General features: G+C 40.0%; 1 protein-coding gene across 3 annotated transcripts in view; it reads left to right on the top strand.

Moving 5' to 3' along the window:
• Window positions 1-15,829, top strand: part of FAM120B (family with sequence similarity 120 member B) — a 106,241-nt gene that overhangs the window by 52,592 nt on the left and 37,820 nt on the right. For all 3 annotated transcript variants that reach the window (XM_075862595.1, XM_075862593.1, XM_075862594.1), the window contains exon 7: window positions 9,302-9,508. In XM_075862595.1, coding sequence (XP_075718710.1) covers window positions 9,302-9,508 — 207 coding nt within the window. The remainder of the gene's footprint in view (window positions 1-9,301; window positions 9,509-15,829) is intronic.

The raw sequence follows: 15,829 nt of genomic DNA, 5'->3' as shown, positions 1-15,829 counted from the left end.
GATTCTGCAGTTTTGAGAAATATCCCACATGTGGCCCTCGGGCGGTAATGGACTGAAGCACCGGCCTCCGAAGCAAAGGAGCGCCTAGTGGATTTTGAGGTCTCTTTTTTATTAGGCACCATGTCCGGTTTGAAGAGGTCTTGTGGTGCCAAAACATTGGAAACCCCCCAAAAGTGACCCCAATTTGGAAACTAGACCCATTGAGAAATCCATTGTAGTTTTCTTGGGGTGCATGCGGCTTTTTCATCCGTTTTTATTCTAGTTTTAGGTGGCGCGGTGACTAAAAAACAGCAATTCTACTATTGTTTTTTTATGAAAATTTTTTTACAGCGTTCACCGTGCGCTATAAATTACATATTCACTTTATTCTGCGGGGCGATACGATTACGGCGATACCAGATGTTTATAGTTTTTTTTTATGTCTTATGGCGTTTGCACAATAAAATACGTTTTGTAAACAATCATTCACTTTTTGTGTTACCTTATTCTAAGAGCCAGAACGTTTTTATTTTTCAATCAATAAAGCCGTGCGAGGACTTCTTTTTTGCGTAACGAACTGTAGTTTCGATCAAGACCATTTTTCGGTACATGCGACTTTTTGATCTCTTTTTATTCCATTTTTTGGGAGGTGAAGTGACCAAACAATTGTGATTGTGGTACGGTTTATTAATATTTTCCTTTACGGCGTTCACCGTGCGGGATAAATAACGAAATAATTTTGTAGTTCAGGCCGTTACGGACGCGGCGATAACAATTATGTATAGTTTATTTGTTTGTTTATATATTTTTATTAATAATAAATGACTGATAAGGTAAAAAGGGGGATTTTTACTTTTAATACTTTTAAAACTTTTATTTTCTTATTTTTACACATCTTTTTTTAACTTTTTTTTTACTGTATTACTTTGTCCCACTAGGGGACTTGAGGGCAGGAGGCCCTGATCGCTATTCTAATACACTGCACTACATGCGTAGTGCAGTGTATTAGAACTGTCAGCTAGTCACTGACAGCAAGCATAGTGGGTCCTGACGTTGTCAGGACCCACTAGGCTTCCGTCTATGGCATAGCCGGACGCCATTGTTTGGTGTCCGGTTGCCATAGTCACCATCGCCGGCCGCTATCGTGTAGCAGGCCGGCGATGGCAGCTTAACCCCTAAAATGCCGCAATCTCTATAGAACGCGGCTTTTAAGGGTTTAATCAGCGGGGACACAGCGATCGGTCCCCGCTGTAGGAGCTGTGACAGCTGCTGAACAAGACAGCAGCGTCACAGCTCCTGTATGTGTCGGGAGGACGGTCGAAACTGCCGTTACTCCCGAGACGTACTATTAGGTCATGGAGCGCGAACGATACAGCTGCCATGACGTAATAGTACGTCATGGAGCGGGAAGGGGTTAATAAAGCTGAACATAAATGATGTTCATGACATGCTGTGTAAACTCTTCTGTTTTGAAATTATTGAAATCCATCAATTACTTACTGAAACAAAGGAACTCATATATTCTGTAAAGGACATTGTTAGGTTAAGGGCTTATTTAGACGAACGTATAATAGGTCTGTGCAACGTGCCTGATTTTCACGAGCCACGCGCGGACCTATGTTAGTCTATGGGGCCGTGCAGACTGTCCGTGAGTTTCACGCTGCGTAAAACTCACGACATGTCCTATATATGTGCGTTTCTCGCGCATCACATTGAAGTCAATGGGTGCGTGAAAATCACGCGCAGCACACGGAAGCACTTCCGTGTGACGCTCGTGATTCGCGCAACAGCAGTAAAAACTATGAATGAAAACCGAAAAGCACCACGTGCTTTTCTGTTTATAAACATACAAACATAATGATGGCGGCTGCGCAAAAATCACGCAGCCACGCATCATACGCGGCTGACACACGGACCTGTTATGTACCTTTTGCGTGTGCAAAACGCTGCGTTTTTGTGTGAATCCGGCCTAACTCTACATGGTTCATTGTCAGACAAGTTGCTAATTTTCTCATTCCTGTCATTCCATTGTATAAAATATATGCACAATATTACCCGCTCTACATAAGGGCGGGTTTTAAAGCAGTTACTGATAACTAATTCTGCCGCCAAAACAAACGCATGAGCTTTTCCTTTGCTGGAAGACCTAATTCTGACGTTGAAAATGTAGTTATTCACTTTCACACACTTTCCGCATACCAGGAGTGGAGGACACTACAGTGCCAGTTAAACCGGTCATGACAGCTCTGTACAAGAACGTTAGCTGGCAGCCTTTTCATGTTCTACATTATCACCTGTCTCGAAATAAAGAAGCAGTTTATGAGTCCAACACTCACTACAGTTGTGTTTTCATTCTCTCTAGCAAAACTGCTTCACTTATTACTAAACACGTACATCAAAAAAGAGACCTTAAAAAATAGTAGCCCAGTTGAAGTGCACATAAAAAAAAATATCTATATATATATATATATATATATATATATATATATATATAGGTCTGTGTATGTATGTGTATATATTGTAGAATGTGTTTATTGAGGTTTTAGGTTAAATGAAAGTTACAAACCTTCATAAATGTCAAACATAAGTAAACAGAGGTAGGCTAACCATTTAAGAGATAAGACAAATATGAATATAAAAAACCTATTCACCAAGATAGGATAATGTGTATAGGTACTTAGCAAAGCACCTAAACCAGGTTGGATCCTGGGTACTCAAAACTGCGGTAAACTGGGTATCTGGGTGGCAGGCTCTTGGCCGACCAATGGATTTGAAAAATTAGTGGGACAGGAGCTCTAGGGCATGCTGCATTAGCTAGAATAAGGGCATCAACGGGATAGTACGACCATTGCTTGCACAGTAAATTGAATGTGGTCGCACCAAGGGATCCAGATTCGCCTAAATCTCTCCAGTCTGACCTGCAGGACACAGGTCATTTTTTCGCTAATAATATACTGTACCACAAAAGGCGACATTTAACTTCAGAGAAGTCCAGTGTTTGTTTTTTGCCAGACAGCTGCCATATTCTGTAAATTGGAAGATATTTTATTTATGCTGTTTGGTTTAATGTTATATTTATTGGTGGCCATACTTGACTGAGAATAATTTCAATGATAACCCCGTGAAGTTAAAGTTTCATATTTTTGGGGTATTCGATAAGGATCGGATTTCGTTCTCATACTATCGGTACCCACATTTATTGTAAACAGACTGCTAGAAACACTGTTCTGCCTTCCGAATCGTACCATCTGTTCTATGTTATTAAGGGAGTACCAGTAGGTCAGATGAAGGGTATGAAGAAATTGTTCACCTCAAGAGTTTTCATTTGGTATCATGACAAGGCTCCACAGTTATCATTAAAAAAGGTCAATAAATATAGCAAAACATAAATCCAGAAAAGCTATATTCACCTACAAACAAAATCCATCAATGAACATCTAAAACGATGTCCCTATTTTTTTCACCAGATATAATAAAGAAGCTTATTCTTTAATTTATCAAATAACAGGACTAAATCCTATTTTCCATTTTGCAGCAGAGCTTTAAATGTATTTCGCTCCCCCTTTCCGCACCCACTCATACACACACTTAGTAATATTGTCTCACCTAGTTTTTTTTTAGAGTTCAAAACTCAACTCAACTGTTGGCTTAAAATTGGTACTTTGAAATGCAGTCATGGTTGGTGTATTTGTTTCCAGCATATTGTTGTTTCATGCAACTTTCAGTCCATTTTGAATTATACAACTTTTGATAACTTTTTGATAAACTTTGAAGGAAGTCTGTATAGACAGTGCAGTGGAATATGTTTGCTTATTGGCATCTGAAATTAATGGGAGTCGATTGACAGACACTTATCAATAGACTAGTAATGGAATATAGCCCCCACAGAGACCAGAGAGTGTATACAAAAGCTTATCTATGTGTAAAGTGTTAATATCCCTTCTTATCTAGGCCTCCAGCAGTAGAAAAGAACTGTAATTAAAGAAGTTCTCCAGGATATATGTTTTTTGTTTAGCCCTCTTATTCTTGAAAAATAGGAGGCCTTTGCAATACTATGTTTGTAAAAAAAAAAAATCACCCCCCTCTCTCACCATCCTGAACGAAGTACCACGGCATGTAAACATTGCAGCTCAAGACGGTACATTGCAGCTTCCTCACAGTCTGTGTAATGCACAGAACTCACCTAATGATAGTAAGGTGACACTGCTCATATTACACAAGTCTGTACAGCAAAGCAAAGTAAGTTACAGAAAATAGGAAGTGTCAGACTATTGTGTCTGCTCTTGCGGCCAATGCGAAGAGTGGAATATAAAAAAAAAAACATGCCGATATTAGAAAGAAAACATTGTTTAAAAATACCTTTAGAATTAAAACCTGATATAAATAGTACCGTATATATCGGCGTACAAGACGACTTTTTACACCCTTAAAAAAATGTCAAAAGTGTGGGGTCGTCTTATATGCCGGATATTGTCTTGTACACAGGTTGTGTCTTACCTTGTGAGTCTGCAGTCCGGTACACAGGCTCCCGGGATGCACGGAATCCGCCACGGATCTGAGGGAAGCCGGTATTAGCCGCCAGGGAACATCTCTGTAAGCCTCCGTAGATCTCCCTTTCCTCTCATTCCCTGCCTCTCAGATCTCGCGCGATGAAGCAGCCTATCTGCGCATGCGCGAGTTCAAAGAGACAGAGAGTCCTGGGTCCTGCCGCCGATGTCCATAGTGAAGCGCTCCTGCACGAAATGGTGAGTATATCTTAAATTCTATATTTTAAGGGTAAAAGTTGGGGGTCGTCTTATACGCCCAGTCGTCTTATACGCCGACATATACGGTATGTCTTTTTCTGATGATACATATATACATATAAAGAACACGTCATCAGAATCTAGATACTTTCAAGTTTTTGGTGGTAATACCTTATGCTTTATGGTGCAAGGCGTCGAGAGTGGGAGCACATAGACAATTGCTTTTTAATTGTGAAGCTTTAGGGATCTTTTTTATCTAGTATTCAATATCCGACTGGTGATCTCATATTGCACTACTGGGATGTCAATTATTTCTATAATCTAATTTGCCTAGCTAGTCTTGCATAATATAGTGTTTTTTGTAATAATTGCATACTATGCTTTCGGACTATAAGACGCACCCAGGTTTTAGACAACAGAAAATAGTAAAAAATATCATATTTTACTACTTTTACAAAGAAAAACTATTTGTTAAAAAAAATAATTTGTTTTGTTTTACGACATTCTGAGTGTGAGGGCTTATTTTTAGATGAGCGAGCTGTAGTTTTTATTGGCACCATTCTATGGTACAGACTAATTTTTTTTATCACTTTTTATTTCATTCTTTTTAGCGCTAAGGTGACCAAAAAGCAACGATTCTAGGGTTTTATATTTTTTTTTTAACGTCGTTCACTGTGCGAGTCAAATAATGCTATATTGTACTAGTTCTGACTTTCATGGACGCAGCAATAATAATTTTTTTATTGTTTACATTGTGCTTGGGGAAAAATGGTTTTCTTTTTAACGTTTAATATTTTTTTACACTGCTGAAAATTTATCCAACTTTTTTTTTTACACATTTTATTGGTTCCCCTAGGGGACTTGAACCAGCGATCATTCGATCGCTGGTGCAATACACTGCAATACATGGATGAGTTACGGAAACAGCGTAACTTGCTGAGCTACGCTTTTTCCGTAACTCATAGTAGTGAATGGCATTTACAGTAGCAGCGTAGTGTGCTACGCTGTTTACTATTCAGTTCTATGGGCGTTACAGAAACAGCATAGATCAGCGAGTTACGCTGTTACCGTAACTCGACCATGTACGCTGTAGCTACCGTGTTCCGTAAACAGCGTTGCTCGCGGTGCCACGCTGTTTCCGTAACTCCCACTCACTTCTATGGGAGTTCCGGAAACAGCGTAACTCAGCGAGCACTCTGCTGTTTCCGTAATTCCCAACCACCTAACCAGGAAGTGGCCGGGAGACAGCGGAGCCGAGTAAGCTAGAACAGGGTTTAGGGGACCCCGTTCCAAAGATAGGTGTGGGACCCGCATCTATCTAACATTTATGACATATCCTGTGGATATGTCATAAATGTCCTTCATGGGAAGACCCCTATAAATGCCGCGTTCGCTATTGACCACGGCATTTAACTAGTTAAACGGCCAAGAACAGCGCCATCACTGTTCCTGGCCATTACAGCAGTAAAACACAGCTGACACCTACAGTTTATGGAGCGGGCTCAGCGCGTGAGCACGCTCTGCTCCAATCATCATCCCCTTCCCGCTCCATGATGTGCCGGCACATCATGGGTTGGGAAGGGGTTAAGTAAAACGCTGTCAGGTGATCTGGCGGAGTCCGGTCCCTTGACTGGTGACTATAAGACGCAGGGACTTTTTAGCAAGATTTATTCTTGCTAAAAACTGAGTCTTATAGTCCGAAAAATAAGATATGTTCAATTTCTAGGAATATTGTTTCGTGAGTGTCTTTATGTTGCTGCACTAATATGCTGAGATGTTACTACTTAATTTATTATTCACGTAAACTGAGAATTGATGCCAAAATGCAGAATGTGATTGGATACAAGCCTTTTTATATCTCATGTGATGCTCCATGCTATGACTAAAGGCCCTTTTACACGGACAAATGATCGGGCGAAAATGCATTTATATGAACGCTCATTCCAGATCATTGCCCTGTATAAACACGGCAGTGATCAGCCGATGAGCTTGTTCTTTGGCTTGATCTTTTATGCGGCCAAAAAATTTCAACAGCACTTCTCCCTATTTAAAGGGGCAAGATTAGGGTTATTTGTCCCCATACATTCGTCCCCATACATTCCGATATAAATGTAAATGAAGTTAAACGAGCACCAATCGACGTGCTATATTGCGGATAAGCGGTCGTTTACCGGACAAGAAATATGGTTATTTAAACTGCCTGAAAAGGCTACATGGCCTGAAACGCGCAAGCGGAGGACCCCGTCTGTATTTGAGATGCTTCAAATAAAAAATTTATTTTACTTTAGCTATGATGCATTACGGACGCTTTTTGTTTTTATGTTTACCTGTGGATGTCATTTATGTTCGAACCATTACCACAAAACAAGGGTGATCTAAAAATCCTGAACATGTAGAATCATAAAAAATTGGGATAACAATTGGTTGTTAATAAAAAAATAAATGAGATGGAAGATTTAAATATTTATGCCTAGCCACAGGATATCTTATAAATGTCTAAAAGATGTGGGTCCCACCTCTGGGGCCCTCACCTATCGGGAGGACGTACGTGACAACTTTCCCCCTTGTGAGCCCAACTTGAAAAGACTCAGCTTGTATTCTGTGTGTAGCACTGGGGAAATGTTTTTGCTTAGTAAGAGGTCATAAATAATAATGCAAGCCCTTACATCGAAGGCTTGGATCAAAATGTAAAGTTGTATTTGCCGTGCATTAAAACTGTTTTCCCTGTGCTTGACAGTTGATGATAGATATAATATAGGTAAGGTCACAGTTCACACCTGTATAAGAGCTGCTTTTCAGCCAGAATGACCAGCAGCTCTCTGCTTGTGTTGGTTTATGCCTGTGCCCAATTGCTGTTTATTTTCATAACAATGCAAATAGAGCAATGAAGCAAAATGGAGCAATATTTGTCATCACTTTGCGAAATTGCTCAAAGTTCACCTAAATAGTTTTCCATTTTGTTGAGAGAGATCAGTTTACACACAAGGACCTATCAAATTCTGCAGGACTGCATATCAACAAAAACAGGCAGACTGTTTATGGGTAAATATTTACCGTGCTGCAGTAGAAACCCGTTCTTCCGGTTTTCTGTTCTTTTAGATGCTGTGGGGAGGCCTCCCAGCTTCACATAAGCAGGAAAGAGATGTACAATTACAAATGTTTCTAAGGCATGTTTTGGAAATAGTGGCTGGCATAGTCCCAGACGCAGTATTAGGAAAATGCAGATCGCTGATTTTGCTGGGGTTGATGCTGAGTGAGGGCAGATAAAGTTGTCACCTGCTGTAGGAAGCTGTGGCTGAAATGGAAGTGGTCGACTGGGAGGCATACTGATCGGATCATAACAATACAAAATAGTAATAAAGCCTTTAACATTCAAATCTAGACTTAATCTAACCCAAATGATATGGTCTAATGTGTACGAGCCATTGATACAGATGACCATGTATTATTGTTGCGTTCGTTTCTGAATAAATGACAAATGAGACTAACAAATTACGATTAATATACACATTGTGGTAGAACAAGAGCTATGCAGCTGTTCAATAGTCATATCCCATATAAATCTCCGCTCAATGGTCTGTTAAACTTTTTTTTATTTTTGATAAATACATTTATCCGGTTATGAAATAAAAAAGTTACTTTGTAACATAAATCTAATTTCTGTTCTGCACCGTTGCAGTTCTGGAAATGCAGTCAGCAATGCAAACAATGGATGGTTTCACTCTGGTTGCTACATGTGTACATACATTATGGCTCCACTGTAGTTGTGTTTCTTTTTATTGCTTTATTTTAAGAAAAAAATATTATTTTGATTTACTAAACCTCACTCCTGTACTATAGTATAATATATCTAGTGTTAAATTTTGACCTGTTTTGTCCCATAGAAATCAATCTTATCTCGCAATAGATTCATGGGCTTGGCTTATTCTACTGTAAACTAGGACATTTATATGGACGCTATGGCTGGTATTATATGGGCACTTGGCGATGAGCTTTTTTGTTTGTTGACAGTGTAGCTTACAGTCCCTGCCTTAGTGAGATGGTGCACAGAATGAATGTACCAAGTAGAACTGTACCAGAGTGGCATTTGTAGCCAAAAGCAGGGAATTACACAGGTGACAAAAACATATTGCACAAGTCAAAAGCAAACAATGTATAAAATTCTTGAGTGATAAATTCCTGCAAGGTGTGGCCAGGTATTTAGGTGAAGTAATGTATATTGGCACCTATTATGTGGGGTTTGTGCAATGACTGAGTAAAAACACCTGCTCTTCTGTATAATGCGTAAGACGTTCATAGTAAATGGATGAAAGAAGTTTTTGCCAATACCGAAGCTTATCTCTCAGAATCCCTCTATATAGAAATTTAGTTTAGACATACAGAGGATAAATTCGCACCATTTTTAAACACATAGAAATTCTAACATAGGTGGCAGCACTGCACTTTATGTCACTGGTTCGGCTTTTGCATGTGATAACATTTATAATAAATGCACTATTCAGTCTTTGATTAACAAAAATAAATCTAACAAAATGAAAACATTTTATTTCTTGATTTTTTTTTCCCCCCATTTGTAGCTTCCTTATGTGGATTCCAGAGCGGTACATCTGGCCTTTCTCTTTCTCCGTGGACTGAATACATTGATGGCTGCTAATAGTGCATGTGGCTATCCTTTTAACATGATGGATTTGATGCCATGGAACACATTTGATGGGAAGCTCTTTCATCAGAAGTACCTGTTATGTCATGAGCACAGACCTGTGGATGTGATCTTAGAAAAAAAAGTGAGCAAATATGTGATTATTTTATACTAGCATTGCAACACAATGAAAGGCACCTCGATGTACTAATGCATTTGGTGGATTGATTTGCAGGGATTGAGATTTGCTTTTTGCGAATTTAAAGGGAATGTGTTGCCAGCAAAACATGTTTTGTTTTTTTTAATTAAACATTTAGTGTGTAGGTGATTAAACATTGTTCAAATTTTTTTTATTTTTTTCACGAGTCAGGAAATATTATAAATTAGATTCTAATTTATAATATTTCCCATCGCTGGTCACTAGATGGAGCTATTCCCAAAATTGCAGCATTGCAAAATTGGGAAAAAAGCTCTCGCTCTAGTGAGCTCTGAGAATCCCCCCCTCCTTTATCCTGGCTAGTGCCGGGATAAACGAGGGGTTTGAACGGTCTAACCTCCTACACTGTGTGTCGCCATTTTTTGAGCTAACACACAGTGTAGTAGGTTTACATACAGTAGTAAATGTACACAAACACGAACATACATATAAATCTCTTACCTGCTCCTGCCGCCGCGGCTCCCTCCGGCCCGTCCGCTCCATCTGCAGCCGCTGGTCCAAGTGCACAAGTCCGGAAGCCGCGACCGGAAGTAGTAATCTTACTGTCCGGCCGCGACTTCCGGTCCACAGGAAAATGGCGCCGGACGGCGCGCATTTCAAATTGGACTGTGTGGGAGCGGCGCATGCGCAGTTCCCACACAGACGGCGTACACAGAAGTGGATGGGACGGGACCCGTTCGCAGTCCCTATGGGACTGTGGCTGCCGTATTCCATGTCTGTATGGCAGCCCCCATAGGGAAAAAAAAGTGTAAAAATAAGAAAAAGTAAAACACAAACACACAAATAAATATAAACGTTTTTAATAAAGCACTAACATCTTTAACATATTAAAAAAAAAATTGTGATGACACTGTTCCTTTAAGAGAATAATAGGCAAATGAATGCCCTATTGTATTCTATGGACTGGTGATTGGACAAGATGATTGGCTCATCACTTCTACCCTCAATGTGGGCCTATGACCCATATACTGCTGATTCTGGCCAAAGCTGCATGTACCACAGTTTCGAGGGTGAGGCTGATTTTTGCAGCCATGAAATTATGTAAATATAGATTATCAATAAGGGTGGGACTGAGACCAAAAAACAGTCCTGGCACACAAACCCCACCAGTCCACATACACTATAACTCCCCTCCCCCCAAAATTGCATTGCACAGAATTTTTTATTTTTTTTTGGTCACACTCCTCGACACTCCTCAAAAAGGTCAATTACAGAAAAATCAAAGAAACCGTTACAAAATAGCACATGTATATGAATACCTCCTAAAGTAGAAAACATCCCTAACCTAACAAACCACCCACCCACATTGCAAGGAGATAAAAGAGCGTAGAGAGCAAAACATGTAAACTTCATCATCAATTCAAGTAAGTAAAAATAAAAGTGGAACATAGAAACACCTAATCACATGGTCAGGGACAGGCGTCACTTTTTCAATCTGGGACAATAGTACGCTACCACTAAGCAAATACCCATATAACAAATAATACTGGCATACAATGACCATATAGTGGTCATATACCAGTTTGACAGAGGCGTTCTGCAGAGTATTCTCACGCTGCAGACCATACAAGAGAGTAGAGTACTAATAAGACGCAGGTATATCCAGAATACATTTTAATTAGAGAGACCCTATCCGCTCTCCTCACATGTCTGTTTTAGTAAATACTTGTAATCCCCATGAGATAACAATTCTGGAGCGTCTTTTCTTGGAACTCTGCATTCCTCCTGGAAATGTATGAATAAATTGACACCTGGGTGTTGCCATCCTCTTTATCAAGGTGCTGTGTCCTTGCACGGTCTGACAGACAAATTATCGCTGAAAATATTAGTCTGTGTAAGGACACATCTTTTAACCCCTTAAGGACGCAGCCTAGTTTTGGCCTTAAGGCTCAGAGCCCATTTTTCAAATCTGACATATTTCACTTTATGTGGTAATAACGTCGGAATGCTGAAACCTACCCAAGCGATTCTGAGATTGTTTTCTCGTGACACATTGGGCTTCATGTTCGTGGTAAAATTTGGTCGATATATTCAGTGTTTATTGGTGAAAAATTGCAAAATTTAGAGAAAATTTTGAAAAAATTGCATTTTTCTGAATTTAAATGCATCTGCTTGTAAAACAGACGGTTGTACCACCCAAAATAGTTACTAGTTCACATTTCCCATATGTCTACTTTGGATTGGCATCGTTTTTTGAACATTCTTTTATTTTTCTTGGACGTTACAAGGCTTAGAACATAAACAGCAATTTCTCATATTTTTAAGAAAATTTCAAATGCCTTTTTTTTAAGGTACCTCTTGAGTTCTGAAGTGGCTTTGTGGGGCCTATGTATTAGAAACCCTGATAAAACACCCCATTTTAAAAACTAGACCCCTCAAAGTATTCAAAACAGCATTTAGAAAGTTTTTTAACCCTTCAGGCATTTCACAGGAATTAAAGCAAAGTGGAGGTGAAATTTGCAAATTTCATTTTTCTTGCTGAATTTCAATTTTATTCATTTTTTTTTTCTGTAACACAGAAGGTTTTACCAGAGAAACACTACTAAATATGTATTGTCCAGATTCTGCAGTTTTTAGAAATGTCCCACATGTGGCCCTACTGCGCTCGTGGACTAAAACACAAGCCCTAGAAGCAAAGAAGCACCTAGTGCATTTTGAGTCCACTTTTTTATTACAATATATTTTAGGCAGCATGCCGGGTTTGGAGAGGTGTTGAGGTGCCAAAACAGTAGGAATCCCCCAATAGTGACCCCATTTTGGAAACTACACCCCTCGAGGAATTCATTTATGGTTGTTGTTACCATTTTGACCGCACAGTTTTTTCACAGCACATATTTGAATTGGGCTGTGAAATGAAAAAAATGTCATTTTTTCCAATAAAATGTCATTTGTGATCAAAATTTCTTATTTTCACAGGGAACAAAATACCCCATTTGGTTGCCCAATTTGTCCTTAGTGTGGCAATACCCCATTTGTGGTGATAAACTGCCGTTTGGGCCCATGGGAGGGCTCAGAAGGAAAGGAGCGCTATATGTTTGTTGGAGTCCAGATTTTGCTGGATTGGTTTTCGGGTGCCATGTCGCATTTGCAGAGCCTCAGGGGTATCAAAGCAATGGAAACCCACCAAAAGTGACCCCATTTTGGAAACTACACCCCTCAAGGAATTCATTTATGGTTGTTGTTAGCATTTTGAGCACACAGTTTTTTCACAGCACCTATTTCAATTGGGCTGTGACATTAAAAAAATAAAAAATTACATCTTATTGGAAAACATTTCATCAAAATTTCTTATTTTCACAGGGAACAAAATGCTCAATTTTGTTGCCCAATTTCTCCTGAGTGCAGCAATACCCCATTTGTGGCAATAAACTGCCGTTTGGGCCCATGGGAGGCCTCAGAAGGGAAGGAGCGCTGTGTGTTCTTTGGAGTACAGATTTTGCTGGTTTGGTTTTCGGGTGCCATGTCGCATTTGCAGAGCCCCAGAGGTATCAAAGCAATGGAAACCCACCAGAAGTGACCCCATTTTGGAAACTACACCCCTCAAGGAAATCATTTATGGGTAATGTGACCATTTAGACCACATAGTTTCTTCACAGAACTTATTTGAATTGGGCTGGGAATTAAAAATATATATATTTTTTCCAATAATATGTCATTTTAGCTCAAAAATTCTTATTTTCACAAGAAATAAAATACTCCATTTTGTTGCCCAATTTGTCCTGAGTGCGGCAATACCCCATTTGTGGTGATAAACTGCCGTTTGGGCCCATGGGAGGGCTCAGAAGGAAAGGACCACCATTTGGCCTACTGGGGATTTTCTAGTGCGAAGTCATGTATGCAGAAGCACCTGAGGTACCAGTACAGTTGAAACTCGCAAGAAGTGACCCCGTTTTAATAACTACACCCTTAAGGCATTCATCTAGAGGTGTAGTGAGCATTTTGACCGGAGACCTACACCCCATAAACTGTAATGTGGGTTCTCCCGGGTATGGCAATACCCTACATGTGGCTGTTATCAGCTGCCTGGGCACACAGCAGGGCTCAGAGGGGAAAGACGAGGGGGGATAAGCTGTGCGGAGTGCATCAGGGTAAGTAAAATTGGGGTAAATTATAAACCAAGGGATGTATGATACATTTTAATACACTCTTTCATACAGAGCTCTGGTTATTCGGGACACGTGTCACATTGATATATTGTGTCATCCCTTATCGCCCTCTTATAGCAGACTTTGCACCTCTATTGACTATTTCCCTTCTTGCCAGTTTGGGGAACTTCTCCTGGAAAGTGTTGCCCTGGTACGATGCGTGTGTCCCCGCTTCCAGAAGTACTGGGTGCCCCCCCTTCTTGGTCCCTAAAGATTAGGTTCTTGATAATCACCTCTTGAAATTCCAGGAAAGTTCCCGTCTGGCCTGCACATCGACGTAGCACGTACGCATTGTACAAAGCCATCTGTATGATGTGCACGGCCAGCTTCTTATACCACACCGCATGGCGCTGTAGGGCTTCAGGATTTGATCTGACAAGTCCATCCCTCCCATGTACCTATTGTAGTCCAGGATGCAGTTTGTTTTGGGGGTGGCCTTTCCTTCATATATCCTAAACCTGTAGGTATACCCTGATGCACTCTCACAGCTTAGACATCTTCACGCCATACCTTGCCCTCTTACCCGGCAGGTACTCGCGGAATTGAACCCTCCCTTTAAAATGTACCAAGGACTCATCAATAGAAATACACTTCTCGGGGGTGTATGCTTGGGAAAACCGGGCACTGGAACGGTCTAATAGGGGTCTCCGTTTATACAAACGGTCAAAACTGGGGTCATCTCGGGGTGGGCACGGCTCATTATCAGTATAATGTGAGAAGTGAAGTATTGCCTCATTTTTTTTTTTTTTTTAGGTTCCAGTTCAGTTCTGAAGTTGCTTTGAGGGGCCCATATATTAGAAACCCCTATCAAACACCCCATTTTAGAAACTAGACCCCTCAAAGTATTCACAACAGCATGTAGAAAGTTTATGAACCCTTTAGGTGTTTCACAGAAATTTAGAGCAAAGTAGAGGTGAAGTTTACATATTTTTTTTTGTCAGAAAATCCTCTTTATACCATTTTTTTTTATATCACAAAAGGATTTCTCAGAGAAACGCAACTTAATACGTATTGCCCAGATTCTGCTGTTTAGAGAAATATCCCACATGTGGCCCTCGGGCGGTAATGGACTGAAGCACCGGCCTCCGAAGCAAAGGAGCACCTAGTGGATTTTGAGGCCTCTTTTTTATTAGGCACCATGTCCGGTTTGAAGAGGTCTGGTGGTGCCAAAACATTGGGAACCCCCCAAAAGTGACCCCAATTTGGAAACTAGACCCCTTAAGGAATGCATTGTAGTTTTCTTGGGGTGCATGCGACTTTTTGATCAGTTTTTATTCTATTTTTAGGTGGCGCGGTGACTAAAAAACAGTCATTCTACTATTGTTTTTTTATTCTTTTTTTTCTACAGCGTTCACCGTGCGCTATAAATGACATATTCACTTTATTCTGCGGGGCGATACGATTACGGCGATACCAGATGTTTATAGTTTTTTTTTATGTCTTATGGCGTTTGCACAATAAAATACGTTTTGTAAACAATCATTCACTTTTTGTGTTACCTTATTCTAAGAGCCATAACTGTTTTATTTTTCAATCAATAAAGCCGTGCGAGGACTTATTTTTTGCGTAATGAACTGTAGTTTCGATCAGTACCATTTTTAGGTACATGCGACTTTTTGATCTCTTTTTATTCCATTTTTTGGGAGGTGAAGTGACCAAAGAATTGTGATTCTGGTACGGTTTATTATTATTTTATTTTACGGCGTTCACCGTGCGGGATAAATAATGAAATAATTTTGTAGTTCAGGCCGTTACGGACGCGGCGATACCAATTATGTATAGTTTATTTGTTTGTTTATATATTTTTATTAATAATAAATGACTGATAAGGGAAAAAGGGGTATTTTTACTTTTAATACTTTTAAATCTTTTATTTTCTTTTTTTTACACATCTTTTTTTAACTTTTTTTTACTTTATTACTTTGTCCCACTAGGGGACATGAGGGCAGGAGGCCCTGATCGCTATTCTAATACACTGCACTACATGCGTAGTGCAGTGTATTAGAACTGTCAGCTACTCACTGACAGCAAGCATAGTGGGTCCTGACGTTGTCAGGACCCACTAGGCTTCCGTCTATGGCATAGCCGGACGCCATTGTTTGGG

Source organism: Rhinoderma darwinii, chromosome 4 (assembly GCF_050947455.1).
Source record: "Rhinoderma darwinii isolate aRhiDar2 chromosome 4, aRhiDar2.hap1, whole genome shotgun sequence".
Lineage (NCBI taxonomy): Eukaryota > Metazoa > Chordata > Amphibia > Anura > Rhinodermatidae > Rhinoderma > Rhinoderma darwinii.
The sequence above is the reverse complement of the archived record's forward strand: the minus strand, read 5'-3'. Positions and strand labels throughout refer to the sequence as shown.